At 45.6% G+C, this 26,839-nt stretch overlaps 2 protein-coding genes across 3 annotated transcripts in view; one reads left to right on the top strand and one right to left on the bottom strand.

Moving 5' to 3' along the window:
• The window catches only part of LOC119978633 (protein PERCC1), a 47,119-nt gene extending 31,747 nt beyond the window's left edge, over window positions 1-15,372 (bottom strand). Inside the window, exon 1 of the mRNA XM_038820419.1 lies at window positions 15,277-15,372. The gene's annotated coding sequence lies outside the window, so the exon portion shown is untranslated. The remainder of the gene's footprint in view (window positions 1-15,276) is intronic.
• The window catches only part of pgap6 (post-glycosylphosphatidylinositol attachment to proteins 6), a 45,388-nt gene continuing 33,442 nt past the window's right edge, over window positions 14,894-26,839 (top strand). Inside the window, exons 1-6 of one of the 2 annotated variants that reach the window (XM_038820411.1) lie at window positions 14,894-15,139; window positions 21,685-21,862; window positions 22,526-22,733; window positions 23,792-23,925; window positions 24,013-24,281; window positions 26,218-26,540. In XM_038820411.1, coding sequence (XP_038676339.1) covers window positions 15,058-15,139; window positions 21,685-21,862; window positions 22,526-22,733; window positions 23,792-23,925; window positions 24,013-24,281; window positions 26,218-26,540 — 1,194 coding nt within the window. In that variant the 5' untranslated portion in view covers window positions 14,894-15,057. The remainder of the gene's footprint in view (window positions 15,140-21,684; window positions 21,863-22,525; window positions 22,734-23,791; window positions 23,926-24,012; window positions 24,282-26,217; window positions 26,541-26,839) is intronic. The other variant, XM_038820412.1, reaches the window with a different exon arrangement.

The raw sequence follows: 26,839 nt of genomic DNA, 5'->3' as shown, positions 1-26,839 counted from the left end.
TGTGTTTGTATGCATGTTTGTGGTCACTTCCTCTTCGAATCCTCTTCCTCCACATGTAGCTGACCAAATGGTGGTAAGGGCTTGTCGCTCTTGATTGCAATGTGGTACATGCAACAGATGATGGCAAGTCTTCATACCCGCTTAGATGTACTGCAAAGGCCTCAAATACATCAGGCCATGGAGGTTCAGCTTAAGCATATTAATTGTTAGCTCCAAGATCATCCTTGTGGAATCCCCTTGTCACGTGTTGAATGTCCAGTGCACCTTTTTGATGTACTGGATCATCTTTGTACACTGTAAAAAAAAATAATTGTGGACCTGAGGGTTGAAGGCTTGATTCTAAAAACCCTCAGCCACAGCTCATATTGAAATTCAATAATATATCTGACCATAGTGAACTGTGAAATTGCTCCTGTGAGAATAATCATCAAAATAAATAATATAGAAGTTTAACATTTTTTCTTCATATATATCATGCAAATAATTCACTAGGAATAGACTCCACATTTTAGTCAATGCTTATTAATTCATATTAGAGAATATTTGTCTACAGCAACCTGCCATGTCTTACAGACACAATGCAATCCATCAGAGTAATTCACATTTATCTCTGTGGTTCTGTTGAGCTGCTCTAGTCTGGATGAAAATCCCTACTTCTAAACAGTTTTTTTATATTTGATGATTCCTTTATCCAATTGGATTAAATTATTATTTGGTGAATACTGATACAAAGTACTCATTTAGTACCACACCCATTTCCTCTGGCTCCACGCATAGATTCTCTCTCCTGTTCTTCAGGGGCCTAACTCTTTCCCTGGCTACCCTCTTGCTCTTTATATACGTATAAAAAGCCTTGGGATTTTCCTTAATCCTATTTGCCAATGACTTTTTGTGACCACTTTTAGCCCTCCTGACTCCTTGCATAAGTTCCTTCCTACTTTCCTTATATTCCTTATGGGCTTTGTCTATTCCCAGCCTTTACCCCTTACAGATGCTTCCTTTTTCTTTTGGACCTTCTTCCTCACAGGTACATGCCGGTCCTGAATTCCTATCAGCTGACATTTGAAAGCCTCCCACATGCCAAATGTTGATTAACCCTCAAACATCTGCCCCCAATCTAGATTCTTCAGTTCCTGCCTAATATTGTTATAATTAACCTTCCCCCAATTTAGCACCTTCACCCGAGGACTACTCATCTTTATCCAGCAGTACCTTAAAGCTGACTGAATTATGGCCACTGTTCCTGAAATGATCCCCTACTGAAACTTCGTCCACCTGACGGGCTCATTCCCCAATACCAGGTCCAGGACGGCCCCTTCCCCGAGTTGGACTATCTGCATATTGTTACAAGAAGCGCTCATGGATGCTGCTTACAAACTCTTCCCCATCCAAGCCCCCAGCACTAAGTGAGTCCCAGGCAATATTGGGGAAGTTAAAATCACCCACCACAACAACCCTGTTGCTTTTACACCTTTCCAAAAGCTGCCTACATATCTGCTCCTCTATCTCCTGCTGGCTGTTGGGGGGCCTGAAGTAAATCCCCAACATTGGGACTGCACCTTTCCTATTCCTGAGCTCTACCCATATTGCCTTGCTGCATGAGCCCCCTGAGGTGTCCTCCTGCAGTATAGCTGTGATATTCTCCTTAACCAGTATACAACTCCTCCACCCTTTTTCAGATGTACTTTGTACTCCGTGTTAATCCTAAATCTTGTATGTAATTGTTAAACTAAGGAGGTGGGGGGGGGGGGGGGGGGGGGGGGTTAGTGGATGCAATTTTTCTCATGTTTAATAAATGATTTTTTTTCTTGTTAACACTAATTAGGGGTTCCATGACTCGGTTCCTCCACATTTTATAAAAAAAGTAAAAGTTACTTGGTGCCAGGGATCTTCCCGTCCAGTTATAACATCAACTGTGATGGGGTGGGGGGGGGGGGGGGGGGGGGGGGGGGGAGGTAGAGGTGACCACCCTGACATTTTGATACCTGCCCCATATCCATTGCTCATGAGGGTTTGAGAAGGTGATTGACATCGTGTAAGCTAGCAGTCCCCAGAAACAATGTATATTAATAAGTGCTCAGGGACAGGGAGCGGTGCTGGGAGATGGCAGTCACCTTTTCCAGATGGAAGAGGCAGATGAGGAGGAGAAGATGGAGGGAATATTCTCTAACACTTCAATTAAAGACCAGAATGCTGCTATCACAAACTACTGAGATCAACTCACTCTGTACCAACCATACATTTGTCCTCTGGGATCGGTAAACCACTCTCAACTTTCACAGGTCGTAGACATTTTCTGTCTAATTAGTTAATGCATTTTCTCTAAATTGTTGCTTCCTAAAAAACTATCTTAAAGTTGCTGACTGCCTATCTTCGCTTTCTCTGGTCTCTGAATCCAAAATCCTACAAGAGGCAACAGCCCATATCAAGAATATCAATTTAGGGGTGGGACTGTGAGAGTATTTGGGGAAGGATAAAGAATCCCGGGGTTATGACACAAAATGGGAAAGGGAGGCCTGGAGACTGCCAGCAATCTAACATTAAAGCAGAAAACGTCTATACATTTTTCAAAGAAGTGCAAACCTAATTTACAAGCAGAGAAAGAGGGGAGTTGGAGTTGGGGGGATGAGTTTAGAAATTCAGAGAACGGTCACTATCCGTGTAGAGTTTGCGCATTCTCCCCGTGTCTGCATGGGTTTCATCCTCACAACCCAAAGATGTGCAGGGTAGGTGGATTGGCCACGTTAAATTGCCCCTTCATTGGAAAAATATAATTGGGTACTCTAAATTTATATTAAAAAAGTATTCAGAGAACCACTTCCCAGCTTGAGTCGCCAATAAAATCAGTGGAAAATTGGCAGCAGGCTTTGATACTATTTTAACATTGTGGATATTGAGGTAAATATGTTACCCAAAATTAAAATTACAAGAAGTATGTGCAAGATATATATTGCCTACTTAGCAAACCTCCTCTTTCATTGACAAGTCACAGGAAAAGATGGACATGAGTTAATTATTTATGGTAAATTAAAGGATGTTGGAGGGATTATGGATCAATGATAGTTTAGAACATAGAACATAGAACACTACAGCGCAGTACGGACCCTTCGGCCCTCGATGTTGCGCCGACCTATGAAACCATCTGAAGCCTATCTGACCTACACTATTCCATTTTCATCCATATGTCTATCCAGTGACCACTTAAATGCCCTTAAAGTTGGCGAGTCTACTACTGTTGCAGGCAGGGCATTCCACACCCCTACTACTCTCTGAGTAAAGAAACTGCCTCTGACATCTGTCCTATATCTACCACCCCTCAATTTAAAGCTATGTCCCCTTATGTTGGTCATCACCATCCGAGGAAAAAGACTCTCACTGTCCACCCTATCTAACCCTCTGACTATCTTATATGTCTCTATTAAGTCACCTCTCAGCCTTCTCCTCTCTAACGAAAACAACCTGAAGTCCCTGAGACTTTCCTCGTAAGACCTTCCCTGCATACCAGGCAACATCCTAGTAAATCTCCTCTGAACCCTTTCCAAAGCTTCCACATTCTTCCTATAATGTGGTGACCAGAACTGCACGCAGTACTCCAGGTGCGGCCGCACCAGAGTTATGTACAGCTGCAGCATGATCTTGTGGCTCCGAAACTCAATCCCCCCACTGATAAAGGCTAGCACACCATATGCCTTCTTAACAGCCCTATTAACCTGGGCGGCAACTTTCAGGGATTTATGTGCCTGGATGCCGAGATCTCTCTGTTCATCTACACTACCAAGAATCTTGCCATTAGCCCAGTACTCTGCATTCCTGTTACTCCTTCCAAAGTGAACCACCTCACACTTTTCCGCATTAAACTCCATCTGCCACCTCTCAGCCCAGCTCTGCAGCTTATCTATGTCCCTCTGTATCCTATAACATCCTTCAGCACTATCCACAACTCCACCGACCTTCGTGTCATCTGCAAATTTACTAACCCATCCTTCTACACCCTCTTCCAGGTCATTTATAAAAATGACAAACAGCAGTGGCCCCAAAACAGATCCTTGCGGTACACCACTAGTAACTGAACTCCAGGATGAACATGTGCCATCAACCACCACCCTCTGTCTTCTTTCAGCTAGCCAATTACTGATCCAAACTGCTAAATCACCTTCAATCCCCAAAGATGGGGCCTCATGGTAGCATGGTGGTTAGCATCAATGCTTCACAGCTCCAGGGTCCCAGGTTCGATTCCCGGCTGGGTCACTGTCTGTGTGGAGTCTGCACGTCCTCCCCGTGTGTGCGTGGGTTTCCTCCGGGTGCTCCGGTTTCCTCCCACAGTCCAAAGATGTGCGGGTTAGGTGGATTGGCCATGCTAAATTGCCCGTAGTGTAAGGTTAATGGGGGGATTGTTGGGTTACGGGTATACGGGTTACGTGGGTTTAAGTGGGGTGATCATTGCTCGGCACAACATCGAGGGCCGAAGGGCCTGTTCTGTGCTGTACTGTTCTATGTTCTATGTTCTATGTTCTAATCCCATACTTCCTTATTTTCTGCAATAGCCTACCGTGGGGAACATTATCAAACGCCTTACTGAAATCCATATACACCACATCAACCGCTTTACCCTCATCCACCTGTTTGGTCACCTTCTCAAAAAACTCAATAAGGTTTGTGAGGCATGACCTACCCTTCACAAAACCGTGTTGACTATCGCTAATCAACTTGTTCTTTTCAAGATGATTATAAACCCTATCTCTTATAACCTTTTCCAACATTTTACCCACAACCGAAGTAAGGCTCACAGGTCTATAATTACCAGGATTGTCTCTACTCCCCTTCTTGAACAAGGGGACAACATTTGCTATCCTCCAGTCTTCCGGCACTATTCCTGTCGACAAAGATGACATAAAGATCAAGGACAAAGGTTCTGCAATCTCCTCCCTGGCTTCCCAGAGAATCCTAGGCTAAATCCCATCTGGCCCATGGGACTTATCTATTTTGACATTTTCCAAAATTGCTAACACCTCCTCCTTTTGAACCTCAATTCCATCTAGCCTGTTCGACTGAACCTGAGTGTTCTCCTCGACAACATTGTCTTTCTCCAGTGTAAACACTGACGAAAAATATCCATTTAACGCTTCCCCTATCTCCTCTGATTCCACACACAACTTTCCACTACTATCCTTGATTGGCCCTAATCTTACTCTAGTCATTCTTTTGTTCCTGATATACTTATAGAAAGCCTTAGGGTTTTCCTTGATCCTATCCGCAAACGACTTTCCTAAGGGAGGTTTGGGAGGTGTAATTTAGGAAGGTGGAGAAATGAGAACAATCAGTTGGTGAATAATGTGCAGGAAAGTATTGGGGGCAACACGGTAGCATTGTGGATAGCACAATCGCTTCACAGCTCCAGGGTCCCAGGTTCAATTCCGGCTTGGGTCACTGTCTGTGCGGAGTCTGCACATCCTCCCCGTGTGTGCGTGGGTTTCCTCCGGGTGCTCCGGTTTCCTCCCACAGTCCAAAGATGTGCGGGTTAGGTGGTTTGGCCATGACAAATTGCCCTTAGTGTCCAAAATTGCCCTTAGTGAGGTTACTGAGTTATGGGGATAGGGTGGAGGTGTTGACCTTGGGTAGGGGGTAGGGTGCTCTTTCCAAGAGCCGGTGCAGACTCGATGGGCCGAACGGCCTCCTTCTGCACTGTAAATTCTATCTATGTTCCCTGGCTGAGGTGAAGCTGAGGGGAGACCTGATTGAGGTCTACAAAATTGTAAGATGTATAGACAGGTGAATAGTCAGAAGCTTTTTCCCAGGGTAGAAGACTCAATTACAAGGGGCACAGGTTCAAGGTGAGAGGGGGAAATTTTAAGGAGTTGTGCAGGGAAAGTTTTTCATGCAGACGGTGGTGAGTGCTTGGAATGTGTTGCCAGAGGAGGTGGTGGAGGAAGGCACAATAGCAACGTTTAAGATGTATCTTTATACAGATGAACAGACGGAGAATGGAGGGAGGCAGATTGTTTAGGCAATAAGTAGTAGTAGTTCTAAATAAGGAATCAGGATCATCACAGGCTTGGTGGGCTAAAGGGCCTGTTCCTGTGCTGTAATAGTCTTTGTTCTTTGTTTGTGAGACAGGTAGTGTGGAACTGGTTGATTGAAAATGAGTCATGAAGAAGTGGAGTAGTTGAGAGAGGAAGCAATCCATAGTAATGAGTAATACAGGTGGTTCGAGGATGTATACAATCAAATTAAACTGTTTGACGTAGTGATTTGGGGTGTTAATAGTTGTGGAAAGAGTGGCTGGTATGGGAATGAATGTATGGTTGAGATGGCTGAGTACTCGGAGAAAGGGAAGGTGAGAATGAGTGAGTGTTTTGGACCAGTGTTGTCCAATTTATTCACCACTCTCCACGTGTAGTGAATCAGCCACAGACATGTGGCGTATTGATGCTGTCCAATCTTAGAGCCACGCAATGCTGAGTTTTGTTAAAGTTTCAGGGATGGGTAGAAGTATGGATGTCACTCACTAGACTGCTATTTGTCAACTGTCTTATCATGTTGCTGTTGGACAGTAGTCACCAATCCGTCAGACCACTGTGTTATTAATGAGAATTTAGTTCAGTTGATGGGTTTCCAGTGCTCTGGAAGCCAAAGAGCCACTTACTCAATGAAGCAAGAAAAATCGTCTGCAGTTCCCTGTACTTGTTCTTTCTGGGTCCCACTAAATGACAAAACATTTCGATCTACTAGACCACTCTGAGGAGCTATGGAATCAGGTCCGGACTTCAGAAGTCCAATTGCTCTCCATGTTTTCTTTAGAAATCCTGTGACACAGGGGATGCTAATTGAAGAACTTGTTGGTAATGGCAGTCTTTACAAATCAGTTGATGTGCATGAGCACGGCATTACTGCCTATGAGATTTGAAATATGCAATTTTGCTAAGCTGGAGCAGTGCAGTATCCAGATGTGTTCAGCCTTCGTCTCAATGGATCTGTTGAAATTAATGATTGAAAGGAAGACAATCCCAGACCAGACTCTATAACAGTTGCTAGGATGCCGGACAGAAACCCCAATAGTTTATTTAACTTGTAATGAAGGATACTTCGCTCCAGCAGTGATTTCAGGCACAAATAGGGATATGGTATATTAAACCTAACTTTATTACTAACACAGTATTAATAACTTTAACATTATAAAGACAATACCTTACAGTTAACAATTAAACAATGCTTAACAATGAAATGAAACACTAAATCATAACTGCTATCTTTTATCTCCAATCAAGCAAAACCCATCTCCGGTCAGAATCTACTTTTGAATACAGTTAGCAAACGTAGTATTACATGTCAAACGTTTGAGACTGTTTGAAGAGACCTGAACCCCTGTCAGAATAATGCAGAATCTGTATTATTCAGAAACTACTCTTCAGCTCACCTTCCAGTCAAAAGCTAAACTCTGCCTGTCTGCTACAGACCTGGTACAGCCCTAGTTCCTCCCATTCATTCCATCTTCCTTATCCCACTCAAATCCCATGAGTTTTCAGTTTTAAACCCATTTGGCGTGACGCCGGTCGCGGGCCGCTATTCGCGGCCAGGCCGCCAGTTCTCCGGCGTTGATGGGCAGAGCGGCCATGCAGAAACGGCAGAGTCCCACCAGCGCCGTTCACACCTGGTCGCTGCCGGTGGGAACTCTGTGCGAAGGGTCGGGCGGCGGAAAAGTGCTCCTTCATCGGTGGGGGGGGGGGGGGGGGGGGTGGTGTGGGGGTGCTCCGATTGAGTCTGGATCGGGGCCCACCAATCGGTGGGCCAGCCTCTCCAGCCCCAGCACTATTTTATTATGCGGCCTGCCCCTGAATCCCCATGCCATGTTGCGTGGAGCCTGTGTGCTGAGGAAGTTCCCCGCTGCGTGTTGGCACGGCGCCATTTGGCTTTGGGAAGGGAGGCTGGAGCGGCATGAACTGCTCCAGTGCCATGCTGGCCCCCTATGGGGGCCAGAATCGGTAGTCCCCGCGCCCATTGCACGCTGTTGTGAAACGTGACGACGTTCACAAGGCGCGAACACTTTGGAGAATCTCCATTTTGGAGAATCGCGCCCCCAATGTCTATAATGATCTACTCCTTAGGGAACCTTCTTTATATAAATAAAATTCCATTTATGATGCTTTAATTATCCCTTGTAGCCAAAGTATCTGTCTTTTAAACTAGTGCAGCATGGTAGCACAGTGGTTAGCACAGTTGCTTCACAGCTCAAGGCTCCCAGGTTTGATTCCCGGCTTGGATCACTGTCTGTGCTGAGTCTGCATGTTCTCCCCGTGTCTGCGTGGGTTTCCTCCGGGTGCTCCGGTTTCCACCCACAGTCCAATGATGTGCAGGTTAGATGGCTTGGCCATAAGAAATTGCCCTTAGTGTGCAAAAGAAAAAAGGTCAGGTGGGATTACAGGTATAGGGTGGAGGTGTGGGTATAGGGTGGTGGTATGGGTTTAGGTAGGGTGTTCTTTCCAAGGGTCGGTGCAAACTCGATGGGCCGAATGGCCTCCTTCTGCACTTTAATTCTATGACTTTTAAAAAAGATCATTGCAGCAGTCACACACACACTAACCGAGGATTTTAACCATTACGGCACCAAGTACATATAATACAATATATCTGACATTTCTACGTTTATCACAGCACCATTGCCGTTAAAGGAAAAATTGCAACAGGTTGGTCATGAATCAAGGTTCATTACAGGTCCAAACGCTGCCTTAGGAAATGACAGGTGACAGAGCTTAAGCAAGGGGTGAGTCAGGAGTCCAGAAGCCAAAATGTAGAGGTTTGCAAATTCTTTTCCCTCCCAGAGATTCCTAATATATCAGTTCTGATATATGGAGATGATTTGCTTTCTTTAAGAAATTACTTTTTGAAATATTGCATATATTTTGTATCATGTGGTAAATATCATGGTAGCAAATAAGTTTGTACAATTGCTTCACAGCTCCAGGGTCCCAGGTTCAGTTCCCGGCTTGGGTCACTGTCTGTGCGGAGTCTGCACGTTCTCCCCGGGTGCTCCGGTTTCCTCCCACAGTCTAAAGATGTGCAGGTTAGGTGGATTGGTCATGCTAAATTGCCCTCAGTGTCCAAATTTGCCCTTAGTGTTGGATGGGGTTACTGGGTGTGGTTGTCAGTATTAGGGGTATTACGGTACCCTGGACAATGCTGTCAGACCATTGGTGTGGGAGGTACCTGAGCCTGCTGTGTCATTGGTGAAGCCTGCCTGCTGGTTCCACCCAGTAAGGCGGAGTATAAGAGCCTGTGTCACCCCAGCAGCTGCATTCTGTACCTGCGCTGCTGGGGGAAACATCGAGTACAATAAAGCCTTCAATTGTCGTCCAATCTCGCTTCTGGAGTCATTGATCGAGCATCAATTTATTGTACTAGATGTTAAAGAATGGAGCTTCGAATCAAGCTGGAGTGTCTGCAACACAGCCCCCATGCGGCAAACGCAGCAGCAACCTTCAAACACTGGCTGGCGACCTTCAACAGGTACCTCAGAACAGCCACAGCTACACCCACGGAGGACCAGAAGATGCAAGCTCTTCACTCGAGGGTGAGCCCAGAGATCTACACTCTCATCGAGGATGCAGACAATTCGAGGCCGCGATGGCCCTGTTGAAAGGACACTATTCGCCCAGTGAATCAGGTCTACGCACGACATCTGCTAGCGACGAGGCGGCAAATCCCCAGGGAATCACTGGAGGAATTCTACCGTGCGATCCTGGTGTTAGGTCGGAACTGTGACTGCCCACAAGTTTCAGCCAGCGACCACACAGAACTTTTGATCCAGGACGCATTCGTTGCAGGTGTGCTGTCCTCTCAAATCCGTCAGCCGTTGTCAGAAAAAGAGACACTAGGCCTCAAGGAGGCACGAGCCCTTGCTAGCTGCATGGATGTGGCCTCCTGAAACGCCCGCGCGTACGTCCCCGACTGCGTGGCAGCCCCTTGGGCAGCGTGGAACCTCCTCCCCCGCGGCTGACTCCGATGCATCCCCCATCCCCCCGCAAGCTTGTGCTGCACGACTACCAGGCAACCCCAGGAGGCCCCGCTGCTATTTTTGCGGGCAAGCCAAGCACCCCCGGCGTCTCTGCCAGGCCCGCTGCCTCGTGGCAGTATGCCAGGCCCGTGCGGTCGCCGCGATCTCCGGGGGCGAACAGGGACAGCCACCTCAACCTTCTCCACGAACCATGTGCGGCCAGCGAGCACCGCGATCTTCATTTCCCAGAGCCACGTGCGTGCCCCGGGCGCTGTCATCTTGCACACCCCCAGCCATGTGCGACCAGTGGGTGCTGCCATCTTGGCTGGAGTCTCAGGACCCCGATTCAGAAGGCCACACATCGCCCGAAGAAAACTTCCAGCTTTTGCCACGACTTGCCTCGGTGACCCTGGACCAGTCTCGCCCCGAACTCTCTCGACCACGACCACGACCGTGCTCATCAATGGGCATAAATCATCCTGCCTGATCGACTCCGGGAGCACAGAGAGCTTCATACACCACAATACAGTAAGGCGCTGTTCTCTTCCCATCCACCCAGTTAATCAAATAATCTCCCTGGCCTCCAGGTCGTACTCTGTAGAGATCAAAGGGTTCTGTGTAGCGAACCTCATGGTCCAGGGAAGGTAATCAAAAAACATACGCCTCTACGTCCTCCCTCACCTCTGCGCTGCCACGCTCCTAGGGTTAGATTTCCAATGTAACCTCCAAAGTTTAACTTTTAAATTCGGCGGCCCTATACCCCCCTCACTGTCTGCAGCCTCGAGACCCTCAAGGTCGAGCCGCCTTCCCTTTTTGTGAACCTCACCCCGGATTGCAAACCCGTTGCCACCAAGAGCAGACGGTACAGTGCCCAGGACTGGACCTTCATTAGGTCAGACGTCCAGCGGTTACTGAAGGAAGGCATTATCGAGGGTAGCAATAGTCCCTAGAGAGCTCAAGTAGTGATTGTAAAGACCGGGGAGAAGCATAGGATGGTCATCGATTATAGTCAGACCATCAACCGATATACGCAGCTCGACACGTACCCTCTCCCCAGCATATCTGATCTGGTCAATCAGATTGCACAATACAAGGTCTTTTCCACGGTGGATCTGAAATCCGCCTACCATCATCTCCCCATCCGCCCTAGCGACTGCAAATACACTGCATTCGAAGCAGATGGGCGGCTCTACCACTTCCTCAGGGTTCCCTTCGGTGTCACAAATGGAGTCTCGGTCTTCCAACGAGAGATGGACTGAATGGTTGACCGGTACGGCTTGCGGGCCACGTTTCCGTATCTCGATAAGGTCACCATCTGCGGCTATGATCAGCAGGACCACGACATCAACCTCTGAAAATTCCTCCATACCGCAAAAATCCTTAACCTAACCTACAACAAGGACAAATGCGTGTTCAGCACCAACCGTCTAGCCATCCTCGGCTACGTAGTGTACGATGGAGTTATAGGCCCAGATCCTGAACACATGCGCCCCCCATGGAATTTCCCCTCCCACACTGTTCCAAGGCCCTGAAACGCTGCCTGGGATTTTTTTCATATTATGCCCAGTGGGTCCCCAACAATGCAGACAAGGCCCGCCCAATAATCCAGTCCACTGTTTTTACCCTGTCAGCAGAGGCCCGCCAGGCCTTCAGCCGCATCAAAGTGGACATTACAAAGGCTACGATGCACGCAATCAATGAATCCCTTCCCTTCCAAGTCGAGAGCGACGCGTCCGACGTAGCTCTGGCGGCCACCCTCAACCAAGCGGGCAGACCCGTGGCCTTCGTCTCACGCACTCTCCACGCTTCAGAAATCCGCCATTCCTCAATTGAAAAAGAGGCCCAGGCCATAGTAGAAGCTGTGCGGTTTTGGAGGCATTACCTGGCCAGCAGGAGATTCCCTCTCCTTACTGACCAACGGTCGGTTGCTTTCATGTTCAATAATGCACAGCAGGGCAAGATAAAGAACGATAAGACCGGTGGAGGAGTAAGCGCTCCACCTACATCTATGAGATCTTGTATCGTCCCGGGAAGCTAAATGAGCCTCCTGATGCCCTATCCCGCGGCACATGTGCCAACGCACAATTGGACCGACTCCGGGCCCTTCACGAGGACCTCTGCCATCCGGGGGTCACTTGATTCTTTCATTTCATCAAGACCCGCAACCTGCCCTACTCCATTGAGGAGGTCAGGCCCGCCACCAGGAACTGGCAAATCTGCGTGGAGTGCAAGCCGTACTTCTACAGGCCAGAAAAAGCGCACCTGATAAAGGCTTCCCGTCCCTTTGAACGGCTCAGTATGGACTTCAAAGGGCCCCTCCCCTCCACCGACCGCAACACCCTACGGTCCAGGAATCTCCCAGTCTCCCGCTGGCAGGAAGTCCTTCCCGATGCTCTCCATTCCATCCGATCATTACTGTGTACCACGACCAACCAAACACCTCACGAACGTCTCCTTGTATTCCCTCGGAAGTCCTCCTCCGGAACCTCACTCCCTACCTGGCTGGCAGCTCCTGGACCCATCCTACTCCGCAAACACGTGCGGGTGCACAAGTTGGACCCATTGATCGAGAGGGTCCATCTCCTTCACGCTAACCCTCAATACGCCTACGTGGCATACCCCGACGGCCGACAGGATATGGTCTCCCTTCAGGACTTGGCGCCCGCTGGATCCTCACCCACACCCCACCACCACCACCCCCCTCCCTCCCACCGGCGCACCCTACAGCCGCACCCTTCCCAGGTGGATCGGTCCTCCCACCGGTCCCACCCAGGGGTGAAGAAGCTGCCGAAGAAGCTGAAGCCATGCTCCCAGAGCCACGGATGCCCGAGCCGGCGCCTGCATCACCGCCGAAGCTACGACGATCGCAGAAGACGACCAGGGCTCCCGATCGACAAATTGCTTCATTCTGATTGTAAATAAATACTGTAAATAGTTGCGACATTGTCATAACCTGCCTGCTTACCATTGGCTGGGGACTAATGACAATCCCACAATCCTGTGGGAGTATGAGCTTCCCCAATGAGGGGGGCGGAGAAATCATTAACAGACTCCCTGCATAAATAGAGCTGGCCAGTTTGGAACCAGAGAGAGATAGGAGTGAGCAACAAGGGAAGTTGCTGCTGTTGTATGTATATACATATAAATATATGTTATTGTAAATAAATGTTATTTCTTTGTTTCCTGAAACCTCGTGCTGGATTCTTCGTGGCCCTCACAAAAGACATGTAACGAGGCAAAACACTGTGCTAATGTATACCGGGTACCACCATAACCTCAACCTCTACCACTGCATAACGCGAGACCACCACCCCGCCAGCATCTTTTTTTTAACAGGGGGTGAATGTGGTACTCGGTATTAGGGGTATTACAGTACCCTGCACAATGCTGTAAGACCATTGGTGTGGGAGGTACCCGAGACTGCTACATCATTGGTGAAGCCTGCCTGCTGGTTCCGCCCAGTAAGGCGGAGTATAAGAGCCTGTGTCTCCCCAGCAGCTGCATTCTGTACCTGCGCTGCTGGGGGAAACATCTAGTACAATAAAGCCTTCAATTGTTGTCCAATCTCGCTTCTGGAGTCATTGATCGAGCATCATTGGGTTATGGGGATAGGATGTTCTTTCCAAGAGCTGCTGCAGACTCGCTGGGCCGAATGGCCTCCTTCTGCACTGTAAATTCTATGATATTTCCACCTCCTCTATACCTGTCGTCTTCTCTTGTCCCATTATCACCTCCTTTTGCGTCCCATCATCAGCCCTCAATTACTCCCACTTTTAACTCTATCTCAGTGCTTGCGTTTTGCTCTCCCCCACCACCCCACCCCCACCCCAGCACATTTAAAATCTCTTACATCTCCAATTTTTCCCTGTTCCCTCCATATCTACTTCCTGAGTTGCTGAACATTTTCGGTTTATGTTTCAAATTCTCAGCATCCGCCATGTTTTGCTTTTGTAATCCAGGCTTGACAGCAATTACCTCAAAGCTTTACTACCTGATTGGAAAATGTTCTGCAATATAAAAGTTCATATAAGTATGAATTCTGGTTTTAGAGGCGAGTTTAAATTGAGACTAATAAAAACACAGAAAGTGAACCAGGCTGACACCAACCAAAGGTTTGGTGGTAGCTGATGAGCATTTCCAGTTGTTAATGGCACATTTTAATCATTCAAAACTTTCCTTAAGCAGTTCAGCACCTTGCCCATCTCTCCATCATGGGGTAGATTATCTCTGCCCCAGGTGTCCAAACATTGGGTGTGCCAGGTGGCAGTGACTCCATGGTGACGCAATAGCCCGTAATATCAATCCCAGCCGCACGGTGGCGCAATAGCCTGTGACATCAGTCCTAGCCGGGCAGTGGCACAGTAGCCCAGTGACATCAGTCATAGAATTCCTGCAGTGCAGAAAGAGGCCATTTGGCCCATCAAGCCTGCACCTGCTCTTAGAAAGAGCACTGTATCTCGGCCCACACTCCACCCTATCCCTGAAACTCAGTAACCGCACCTAACCTTTTGGACACTAAGGAGCAATTTAGCATGACCAATCCACCTAACCTGCACATCGTTGGACAGTGGCAGGAAACCGGAGCACCCAAATTCACCCACACGGACACAGGGAGAAAGTGTAAACAGTCATCCCAGGCTGGAATCGAACCCGGGTCCCTGCCGCAGTGAGGCAGCAGTGCTAACCACTGTGCCATCCAAGAGGTGCCCTCCCCCACCTCTGCCGCAGGTGTTCAAACATGGGGAGGCGCCAGGTGGCAGCGACTGCGTGATGACACAATAGCCCCGTGACGTCAGTCCCAGCCACGCGGCGTCGCAAATTGTAGGCAGTTCCAGGTGTGCGGTGACGTGAACACGCCGGACGTCACATCCCCCCCCCCCCCCCCCCCCCCGCCTCGCGGTGACGCAGTCTCCCAGTGACGTCAGCTCGCCGCTGGCCCAGGTGAGGATGGGAATCGGGTCGAAGGAGTGATTGAGCCGGCGGCTGAGAGACTGAGGGCAGCGGACCGCTGGAAGCGGTCATGTGGTGAAGGAAGCCAAGGCCCCGGAGTGACAGTCCCGACAGCAATAATGCTGCTCCCACCGCAGGGGCTGGCCTGGTTCCTCAATCTCCTGCTCCTTGTGCTGGAGTGCGATTGGGCTCGAGCCGCTGGTAAGGGGGACGGGGATGGGGATGGGGACGGGGATGGGGATGGGGACGGGGACCCGGTCTGCCAACCTTTAGTGAACAGCGGCGGCCGCCGTTCGAGGGCCCCACAGCCGGCCTCTTTGGCCCTGTTCGCTCGGTACCTTTCACATCAGTGCAGGCAGCATTTTGTTTGCTGCCGTTGGTTCGACCATCCCAGCCGGCCCGAGAATTCCCAGCTCAGCTCTGCGAATCCAGTCTAACATCACATTGGGATTGTATTTCCTGTGTCAGCACCCTGTAAGCACGGGGTGCAAGGTAACCACTGACACACAAAGGCTTTGTGAGGTGCAAATCAGTAACCATCTAAATGCTCCTGGCCAACTCCCTATGGTAGATATCTATGGTGACTGATAATATTAATGAAAGTTCCTGGATCCTTAAGCTGACTGCCTTAACCTTTACAGTCTTAAACTTCGTTTTTCTAAAACTCAGTAATTATGTATCATGCTGCATTAGAGCTTCTTTAAGCATCAGTCCTAGTTTTGCTTTCGGTCACTATAAAGTTTCAGCAAAACTTGAATGCAAATTTGCAATTGAATGCAGATTCAAAGAGTTTACATGTTGTTTATCTTTTTCTCTCAATATTGTGTTGCAAGGTGGCACAAGTTCAAGTTGAGGGGCAGGAGGTTTCGGGGGGTTGTGAGGAAAAACGTTTTTACTCGGAGGGTGGAGATGGTCACGAATGCACTGCCGGGAAAGGGGGGGGGGGGGGGGATGATGTGGGTTGCCTCATCCTTCAAAAAGTACGTGGATGAGCACTTGGCACGTCATAACATTCAAGGCTATGGGCTAAGTGCTGGCAAATGCGATTAGGTAGGCAGGTCAGGTGTCTTTCATGCATTGGTGCAGACTCAATGGGCAGAAGGATCTCTTCTGCACTTTTCTTTGAGTCTATGACTATTAATTGTCATGTATTTTGTAATAAATGCTCACATTTGGCCATCTTCCAGACAGGGGTTAATAATAATTGGATGCCTCAGGCAAAAAGCAGATTTGAACAAGTGAACTTGTTTCGACTGTGTTGTTCCCAAATCCCATGCCCACCTTTACCGCAGTTTCATCTTTGAACTTCTTCAATCTGGGTTTTGTCTCACCACAGCACTGAAACTGCACTCATCAACTTCACATCCTCTGCGACTATGACCATGTTGCACTATACCTCCTCATTGTCTTGGACCAGCCTGCAGTTTTTGATGCCTTCCTACTCCAACGTCTCCAACTGTTTTGTCCTCCAGCTAATGCGACTGCTTTCTCCTGCTTCAATTTTTGCTTTGGGCTAAATCGCTGGCTTGTAACAAAGAACAATGCCAGCTGCGCGGGTTCAATTCCTGAACCGGCCTCCCCTAACAGGTGCCGGAATGTGGCGACTAGGGGCTTTTCACACTAACTTCATTGAAGCCTACTCGTGACGATAAGCAATAATTATTATTCCTATGCCTCTGTTCCCACCTTGTCCAACATGCTGTCCTGGATGAACTGAAATATCTTCCAATTGGACATTGGGAAGATCAAAACTATTGTCTTTGGAATAAAAGTAGAAAATGCTGAAGATACTCGGGAAGTCAAGTAGCAACTGTGGCAAAGGTAAGAGTTGACATTTCATGTTAATGGCTTTTCACCGTAACTGCCATCAGAGTTCTGATGAAAGGTCATCAACCTGAAATGTGAACTGTTTCTCTACAGCTGCTCAGTGACCTAGTGAACGTTTCCAGCATTTTCTGTTTTTATTTCAGATATTCAGCATCTGCCGTATTTTGCCATTGCCATTCACAGCAAACTTTGTTCCACTCTCTCACCACTATCACAGGTTGACTAAGGCAATTTGACCTCCTGTTTCACTCTGTGCTGTACACCTGACCCCATTTCTTCTCCATCTCAAAGATTGCCCCATTCTGTAATATCTCCTGTCGCAGTCCATTTGCTGTTGAAATTCCCACCTATGCTGTTACTTCCACACTACAGTGTTCTCTGGCCTACCTCCCATCTTCCACCCTTTCTAAACTCATCCAAAATGTTGCTGCCCTTGCACTAATTCATACAAAATCATGTTTAGCTATCATCCTTGTGCTCGCTGGCCAATATTGGCTTCCAGTGTACCAATGCTTCAATTTTAATTTTCACCTCCTTGTGTTGAAATTCCAGCACGTCTATCCCCTCTCTATCTTTGAAGTCTTCTCGAACCTTATAACATGCCGCATATGCTTTTCTCTAACTCTGGCTTCTTATGTATCCCACTTTCTTGGCCCTTCCATTAGTGGCCCAGCCTTCAACCATCTTGGCCTAAGCATGGCCTTCCCAAACCTCTGACTTGCCATTGCTCCCCAAGCCTGCCTAAAACTGACCACTTTGATCAAGTGTTTGGTCACTTGATTTGATGTTAGCTTCTTTGCCAAATTTATGTCTGATTTTGCCTTTGTGAAGCTCTTTGGGATGTTGTGCTATTTTAAGTAACAATATCTTGTAATTATATAGCATATGGTGCTAGTATAGTCCTTTACTTTTTAAGTGATCATAATGTACAGTGTTGGTGTTACAAGGTATACAATATAATGTACAAGAAAAATGGATTCACTCAATCGCATAGCTGGCACATTTGGCTCATCGTGAGTGTTGCATGTCTTTAAGAGTTATCTAATTGCTCCCATTCCCACTCTTCTCTCCACCCCCACCCTTCCAAGGATTTTGTGTTTTGTGGGACAGTTCAGAATAGAAAAACTGTAATTAGAGGCAATTGCATAATTGGGGGAAGATAGCATTCTTGGCAGTCAGGATGGAAGCCTCAACTGGTATGCTGCCAAGGTAAGGGACATCTCAACACTGGCAAAGGAGGGGAGAGGATCCAGATGTTGTGGTCCACATCAGACATGAGAAAAAATAGAGCAGCCCTGTTAAGTGAGTGTCTGGAGTTAGGAACTAAATTGAAAAGCGGGTTTTCTCAGGTAATCGATATGAATCCATTTCTTAATTTGTGGAGCTGTATCGTCATATTCTGGCAACATCTGGCAATGACTCAGTCATTGACTCAGTCATCCTCAGGGCTCATCACCTGCGCAATGGGAAAAGTACATGTAACCTCAAAGCGAGAAAGCAACTAAATGTTTTGCTCACACACAAAACGTGGGGGTAGGGTCACAATGTTGTCTCCTTTGCATTCACACAATAAAAGAGAAGGATAGAAGTAGAGAGACCACAGAAAATAAATATCGATTCATATCAGTTCCAGAGTCCAGAATCAAAGGTCAGTTCGATATTCCTCCATGGTGGTTCGTGGGCTGAGAAACAAATGCTGTATAATTCACTTTTCCAGTGGTGTTGACTTTGCATGATTGGATGAATCAGACTTTTAAGCAATGATACAGAATTTCTGACAGAAGCAGTGCAGTTGGGGCCAGGTGTCGAACCTGAGCCTGAGCTCTTTGACTGTGAGGCTCCTAGTCAGATTTAAACAAAAACAGACAGAGACTTGTGCCGTTCAGCAAGACAATATTACTGGTTCCATAAGCCAGAGGCCTGTGTCACATGACTCACCTCTCCACACTGTCTTTGGCAAAGGACGTGCATCTCCATCTGGGTCCGTGAGATTGTTAAATGTCTCAACTATTAAGAATTGAAAGAAAGGTTGCAGGGCCCCTTGGCTTGGTAGATGAGCAGAATCCTCTTGGCCAGCCTAGGTTATGAAATTAAGATGGACATTGTATAACTGTCTGAATTTAGTCTGTGCAGCCCACAGTGGGGTGGTTAGTGGCTCTTCAGGGATAACGATGTGCATGTTTCCCCGATACTACCAGGTAGCTTCTTTTGTTCATTATCCGGCAACTATTAATTACATTGTTTTTAGGATCAAATTGGCTGCTGTCTTTCCTAAATTATAATGTGAATACACACCAACTGGCTATAAAACACTTCATTCTGAGGTTGCGAAAGGCATTGTATAATTGCAAATCTTTTTTCTTTGTTACCATGAAACTGCTGCCTTTGGTCCTGTAGCTGGTGGAGGATGCAGATTTGGGAGCTGTGGTCAAAGAAGCCTTGTGACTTTCTGCAATTCAATCTGCAGTTCAATACAATTTATTGCTGTGGTAAACCTGTGATAAAGAAGAAGTAGATGTTTACGCTAGTCAATAGGGTGTTGGTCCAGTGGACTGCTTTGTTGTGGATACTGTCATGTTTTTGTTTTTTTTCCCTTTATTCTTTCTGTGTTGCGTAGACCATCTTATGGATGGATGGCTGAGGCAGTCACCAAAATCAATGTTATCTCCTGCACAGTCTTGCATCTTGCAAGTAACTAATGGGCTATTTTCCTGTCAAATCAACAATATTGCACAATGACGTTAAAGTACCCTCTGGTTAACAGTGGGATCACCAGTTGGGTGTGCACAAACTAACACTACATTTTATAATTGCTGATCTTAATATTAATGAGCTATGCTGCATATGTTGCGGGCAGTATCTATAAGCAGATGCCAACTGTGGACTTCATCATTTTACTAGGACCTTTATGGGATTGTTTGGTGAATTGCTTGATGAATCTTGAAAGGGTAAAACATGTCATGCATGATTAAAGGTGGTGGTGGATGGGTGGGGCGGGGTTGGGGGGGGGGGGGCGTGGGCGTGGAGTGCTGCACAGTGAAAAATGGGGCCTGGGAACAAAGTAGCATCATAGCCCAAGGTTTCTGTCTCTAGTCCTGCCCTGTGTGCAGAGCAGGCAGGCTGAAGGAACAAGAAGGCTACCTGGGAGCAGAGATAAAGGAAGATAAGATGTTTCTGGTGGATCCAAGCCATCATGACCAGAACTGCACGACTTTGGTGTAAACCATGCCCGCGGAACTCTGGTGTGATGCGTTGGGCTGAGTTTATCACACACTGCAGTTTCTTGTGATCTTGGACCGAGCAGTTGTCATACCAAGCTGTGATACAGCAGGATCTCTATCGTACATCTGTAGAAGTTTGTGAGTCGATACAGGCATGCCAAATTTCTTTAGCTTCCGTAGGAAGTAGAGACGTTGTTGAGCTTTCTTGACTGTTGCATCAACGTGAGTGGACCAGGACAGACTGTTGGTGATGGTGACCCCATGGAACTTAAAGCTATCAACCATCTCCACTTCGGCGCCATTGATACAGACTGGAGTGATGGTAATGAATAAAATACCATTCGCTTTTACCACTTTCTGAGCACTGAACTAGTGCATAAAAATATCTAAATGGCAAATAGTTAATTTCTTCCACCATGGAGTGTCATAAAGTTGGTGAACAATTTGGAAAGGTTGTGTGCTGGGAAGTTGTTGCAAAATCGAGTAGTTCACTTGGTGGGTAATGAGACTCGGCATCTCAACATTGAATTAGTTTCAAGTCCCATTTTAAAGGTTTCTTTCTTAAAACATAATTTATTCAAAGTGCGTTTTGACTTTCACCAACTCATTTGTTTATAAATTGATCCAATTCCAAGATCGACTGGATTTGTTCCAAGATTCATTTGTGATTAGATCTTTAAATAGCTTTCTTATTTAATCATTTACTTTTAAATGTAATCCCACTGTACTCTTATTTCTCCCATTGTTGCTACATTTACTTATTTTTAAAGCATAAGGGAACTAGTTTCATAAACTCAGCTTGGCAGGATGTTGCTGAATGTGATGTCAATACAGCAACTGCACATAAACTGGAAGTGCTCTCTGTGTTGTGGTGTCAATAAATGCAGCTGTTTTTGGAAAACAAATTACATTTTTGATAGTATGAAATCCCTGTTTTCCCCACCTAGAAGGCTAGTTGGATTATGCACATGCTTGTGAATCCACCACCATGAGAAGGTGTAAAATTAAAAAAAAATTCATAATTCTCCAACTCTAAATTAAATGAAAAATTTAAGATTCTTCTGATACTGTTCTTATTGCAGGCAGCACGGTAGCAATAATGTGGTGTGATCCTCTGGAATTCTGTGTACAGTTTTCAGTCTGTTCCAAGACTGCTGAAGTTCTGCAGCTGAGATCAAAGCTTGAGAATGAAAGAAAATGTGCTTTTTTACCTTAGAATGTTTTCAGTGACTAACGACACTTCCTCTTCCCCTTCCCCAAGCCCCTATTCCCTTTCTGTCAAGCTATCAAGCGACCCCTTTTGCTGAATTTACCTCTATTTATTTTGCTATTAGCTATTTATTTTGTGATAATTTCTGATAACTAAATTTCCCAAGGGTTTAGAGTTTCCACCAATCGCTCATATCATTTTCTCATTAACTTATTTAGGTATTCCTCTTTCCCTTTGATTCCTTGAATCAATCAAACAGGTTTCATTAGTCCTTCTGAACTCAGTTTCCCTTTTTGACTCGGACCAGCTTCACATTTCTGGAAAAGCCAGAAGAAAGAAAAAAAAATCAGCAGCAAGTTGTTTTTTTCTTTGAATTATCCTACTCTCACCCTTTCATTGAAAAATCCCTTTGTTTAAGGCTGCTTTGTATATCTGTACATTTGAAATTGTAATTACTCGTATGTGATATATTGACTTTGTTTCGTCAGGTCCGACCTATGTATCTGAATATTACGCTCAAACTCCTCAAAAGCTTTCCTTGTACAGCTGGTATGGAAATGCACGTCTGTTTGTCTTCCGAGTGCCAGAAAATACTGTGCTGTTGAGGTGGATTTTGCAAGCCTCGAAAGGAAAGGGACCAGAGTGCCAAAATACTAAAGTCACTGTGTATGTGGGCTTTTATCAACTTGGATTCGATAAATGTTTTAAATAGAATGAATTGCTCAGCAACCATTAAGTATAATTGGGTAGCACGGTAGCACAGTGCTTAGCACAATTGATTCACAGCTCCAGGGTTCCAGATTCGATTCCCAGCTTGGGTCACTGTCTGTGCGGAGTCTGCACGTTCTGCCTGTGTCTGCGTGGGTTTCCTCCGGGTGCTCCAGTTTCCTCCCACAGTCCAAAGATGTGCAGGTTAGGTGGATTGGCTGTGCTAAATTGCCCATAGTGTTCAAAAATAGTTAGGTGGGGTTACGGGGATAGGGTGGAGGTGTGGGGATAGGATGGATGTGTGGGCTTGGGTAGGATGCTCTTTCCAAAGGCCGGTGCAGAATCGATGGGTCGAATGGCCTCCTTCTGCACTGTAAATTCTATAATCACAAAACTTAAAATTGCAGATTAAGAAAGCAATTTACAATACACCTAATTAGCAATTGCACGAATTTGAGGCAACAGCTCAGAAATTTATGAATCACTACATTGTCCATACAGCTCAATATATTTTTTTAAACTATGCTTTGTATTCAAAGTGTATAGATAAATACAGATACTCTCTAGTTATATCTTGAGTGACCTCTTTTTGGTCTGATTTACTCTACATTCTTTCAACAGCCATTTTCGGGCAGGCGCCCCTCCAGTAATCAATCCATTAGAAACCAAGTTTGGAAAAAACACAGTCGCTCTTCCTTCATTCAACCTCAGTATTCCACTGATGTCTACAGTCCAGAGCAATACTTTATTAAATATTTCCAACCCTGTTTCGGGTGACTGGTTTATAGCTGCACACCTACCAAAAGATGATGATAAAATTGAAGTAAAGGTATAGTATAATGGGCCAAATGATGCAGAACTCTTGTCTGAAAACCTTTTGTTTTAAAATTAACTCTTGGAATGATGGCTCTTTTTAGCATTGCTTTAAAAATGTTTTATGCATCATTGCTTGTGGATTTCTTACTAACATTTATAAAATGATTTCTGTCTGCATTGAGTTTTGGCACTAAAATCTGTGGGATTATCCCCTTTCTTCCTGTAGCAGAGGTCTTTAGGCATATGCTCACAGTGACTGAGCACTCTTCTGATTTTGAGTTGACTCGTCAGAATGCATTTCTTCAGCAATTACCTATTTAATAACTTATGCTAGTATATCGTTTTGCTCTATAGCTTTTTGCCATTGCTTTGAATTTAACCTGTTCCAAACTAAACCCATGCCGTAACTTTTCCAAAGCCAAAATACATTTGCTTATCCTACAAGACAATTCCTTTTAGTTTTCTTTTAAAATGAAATATGTTGCTGACGCAGTGAATATTCACTCGTTTATGGGCTTTGGCCATCTCTGGCCAGACCTGCATTTAATGCCATTTTAATGTCAAGGGGCTGTTTAGCACAGGGCTAAATCGCTGGCTTTGAAAGCAGACCAAGCACGGTTCGATTCCCGTAACAGCCTCCCCGAACAGGCGCCGGAATGTGGCGACTAGGGGCTTTTCACAGTAACTTCATTTGAAGCCTACTCTTGACAATAAGCGATTTTCATTTTTCATTTTCATTTTAATGTCCATTCCTAATTGCCCTGAATAGGTGGAAGTGGTTTCCTTGCCGATTTTCACAAGACAGTTAAAGTGTCCTCCACATTGGTGTGACATTAGAATTACTTATAGACCAGACCAGTAAGGTTCCTTCTTTAAAGGAAACCTGGCAGCTTCATGGTCAATAACACTTCCTTTTTATTTCCAGCTCTTTTAATGTGTATTCTCTAGGTTATTAGTCCAGACTTTAGGGTCACCAGTTCAGTAGCTTCATAGTACCTGTTACAATGCATGTAATTATTGATGTGCAAAGACATCAGATTTACAGGTATATGCATTTGATTTTTCTCACAGGGCTTCTCGAATAAATGCTCCTACATATTTCAGCCTCAGATGCTTGTTCAGCGATTGATTAATGTGCCTGTTCTTGAACCAAACACCTCAGTTAAACTGATTCTTTCTCCCATTGATCAGGTTTCACACTTGAAGTAAGTTCCAGTTAGAATCCTTAGCACAATTGTTTAAAATGGATTAAGTTATTCACAAATACAAAATCTGCTTTTGGCTTTCCTCAGAATTTTTGTTCCTGAACACACTGTGGAACTGGCCATTCATCTTAAAAACTGTGAATCCAACAACTGGCCACTGGAGCCTTGTCCTGTCCTCCTTTTAATAGGATCAAATGCATTACCTAACTCCCACTTGAAGATTGTAAATTGCAGTGAAAGTGTAGTATGCAGAAAAGTACTGGATTCTCCACCATGGATGAAATGGTTACAACTCACAGTTGAAAGTAGCAACACTAACTGGATCGTCTCCTTTGAGATTGAAGCTTATTTAACAGGTGTGTTCAGTTTTGTAATCCGTTCTGCAGAATGCTAATAATAGAAAATTGAGCACCGTTCAGCCTGTACTTCCAATTAATATGTGGCACAATAAATCCGAGTGAAGGCTCTTTCACTCTGCCACGACATGGTGAAGACGATCACCCACTGTGCACTGAGACTGTCTAAATGCATTACACAGAGGACTTTTGCATAAGTTTTTACTGGGTTTAATATGTACAGCTATGAAACCAGTATCTAACCCACTGCATCATCTGGCCTCCAATAATTTATATTGTATTATACAACAGCTTGCATTTGCATAGAACATTTAATTTAGAAATTCGTGGGATATAAAAGTGCTGAGTTAAAGGACGGATGGGAGGTGATAGTGAGCTGCCTTGAACCTGCAAGTCCATATGGCGTAGGTACACCCACTGCTGTTAGGGAATGTGTTCTAGGATTTTAACCCAGAGCCAGTAAAGGAAAGGCAGGTTCCAAGTCAGTATGGTTTGTGGCTTGAAGGGGAGCTTGCAGGTGGTGGTGTTGCCATGCATCCTCTGCCTTTCCTTCTTGGTGGTAGTGGTCACAGGTTTGGATAATGCTGTTGAAGGAGCCTTGCTAAGTTGCTGTAGTGCATCTTGCAGATAGTACACACTGCTGCCACTATGAGTATGTGTGGAGGGAGTGAATGTTATTATGGTAGATGGGGTGCCAATCAAGCAGATTGTTTTTGTCTTGGATGATGTTCTTGGATTTTTGGATCTGCACTCAACCAGGCAAATGGAGAGTATTCTGTCACACTCTTGACTTATGCCTTGTAGATTGTGGACAGGCTTTGGGAAGCCGGGGTGCTAAAGTGGCTGAAATTCTACCCAACAGTGATCAGGCTGAGAGGCAAATGCCAGAATTGGTTAAATGAATCGTTCTTTGTTTGGGGATGGCCTTTGGAGGTTTTGGAGATATAGAAGCACAACCTGAACATAAGGACATAAATATTGAATTTGAGGATGAATATTGAATTTGAGGCACCGGGGTTGTAAGAGTTAGTGGGGGGGGGGTCTCCATATCAGCTGCACTAAGCTCTACAGAGAATGGATGATGAAAGGGTAGTCCAAGAAAGCATTGAAATAGTTTGATCTAGGTGTTAACAAAAGCATGACTGTAAGGCCGGAGACAGATGAAGCAATCTTATGGCTGTTTACACTGATTTCTGAGAAGCGAGGGGTGCATTCAATGGGAATTTCCATTGACAACAGTGGGACCAGACGATGCTGCTGCCGGCCAATGACTGACTGCTTTTGCCACTGCTAAACACGTGGCGGGTTGCGTGGAAAATCCCGCCCTACATGTGTGAAAGTAGGTTTTTATTAGGAGAAGCGTGTTCAGTTGAGAGTTCAACAGGATGCCAACAATTAAAAACAGTTTGGTTCAATTTGAGATAATGTCTGGGAAACAGATGGAATAATTTGCAAATAAATGAAATTTGTGACCAGGATGGGGTGGGGTTCATCTTAACATTTAATTTTTGTGTTTTTGTGAGGAATTATGTAGATGTAATTTAGTACACTCTGCAATGATGCAACTGAGATGAGGAACTTGCCGGAACTGTGGTAGGATATCCGTTCTTGCCCAGTTGAGCAACATTATTCCTCCTTACTGACCTTCATTAAAATGAAGTTTGAGAACCTACAAATAACCTACTTGCACATGAGCAATTGATAATTCATCTTTGAATAACCCAATTGATCCTCACTTTGCTTTTGCATTACATTAGTATTGAACTAACTGCAGATGTTCGCGTTGTGGCCTGTCCTCTTATGGTCTGTATAAGGAACTTTTTTTGTGTGTTTTTTTCTCAAAAGCACACTAGATGTAATTTTGTGATATTCTGTGTAATGTCTATATTTTACAAAGGCATTCAAATATAAGTTTTGAATATTTTGTCTCTTGCAGTATGCACACCTGTCGATGCTGGCTTCCTTCTTGCCATGTTTAATAACTTCACTCTGTCAAGCAATGGCACAGTGTTGAAAGATCTGGATATGTTGGGAATATACATAAAACCAAATAAAACTGAACCAAATGACAGTGGCAAATCATGTTTTCGTAATCAACCTGTCCTTCGAGAAGCTGTAGATGTTGTTTCTGTGCGATTTTATGTTTTGAATGGACCAGATGTACTGGTCAGATCTGAATACCCGATAATTCTTCTGCTGAACCTGAATACGGGAAGGGACAATGGTGGAACCATCATGTTGGATTTACAGTTAAATAAGGTATGGTTTTGTATTTGTTGGGAGGTATTTTCTCAAGATGACATCCTTGAGATGCTGTAGCAGGCTAATTTTAGCTGCAAATTTTTTTTTTTTGTAAATTTAGAGTACCCAATTATTTTTTTTCCAATTAAGGGGCAATTTGGTGTGGCCAATGTACCTAACCTGCATACCTTTGGGTTGTGGGGTGAAACCCACACAGACATGGGGAGAATGTGCAAACTCCACACGGACAGTGACCTGGGTTGTCAGCGTCGCAGTCCCAGTGCTAAGCACTGTGCCACCCTGGCAAATTTATTTTT

The sequence above is a fragment of the Scyliorhinus canicula genome, chromosome 15 (assembly GCF_902713615.1).
Source record: "Scyliorhinus canicula chromosome 15, sScyCan1.1, whole genome shotgun sequence".
NCBI lineage: Eukaryota > Metazoa > Chordata > Chondrichthyes > Carcharhiniformes > Scyliorhinidae > Scyliorhinus > Scyliorhinus canicula.
The sequence above is the reverse complement of the archived record's forward strand: the minus strand, read 5'-3'. Positions and strand labels throughout refer to the sequence as shown.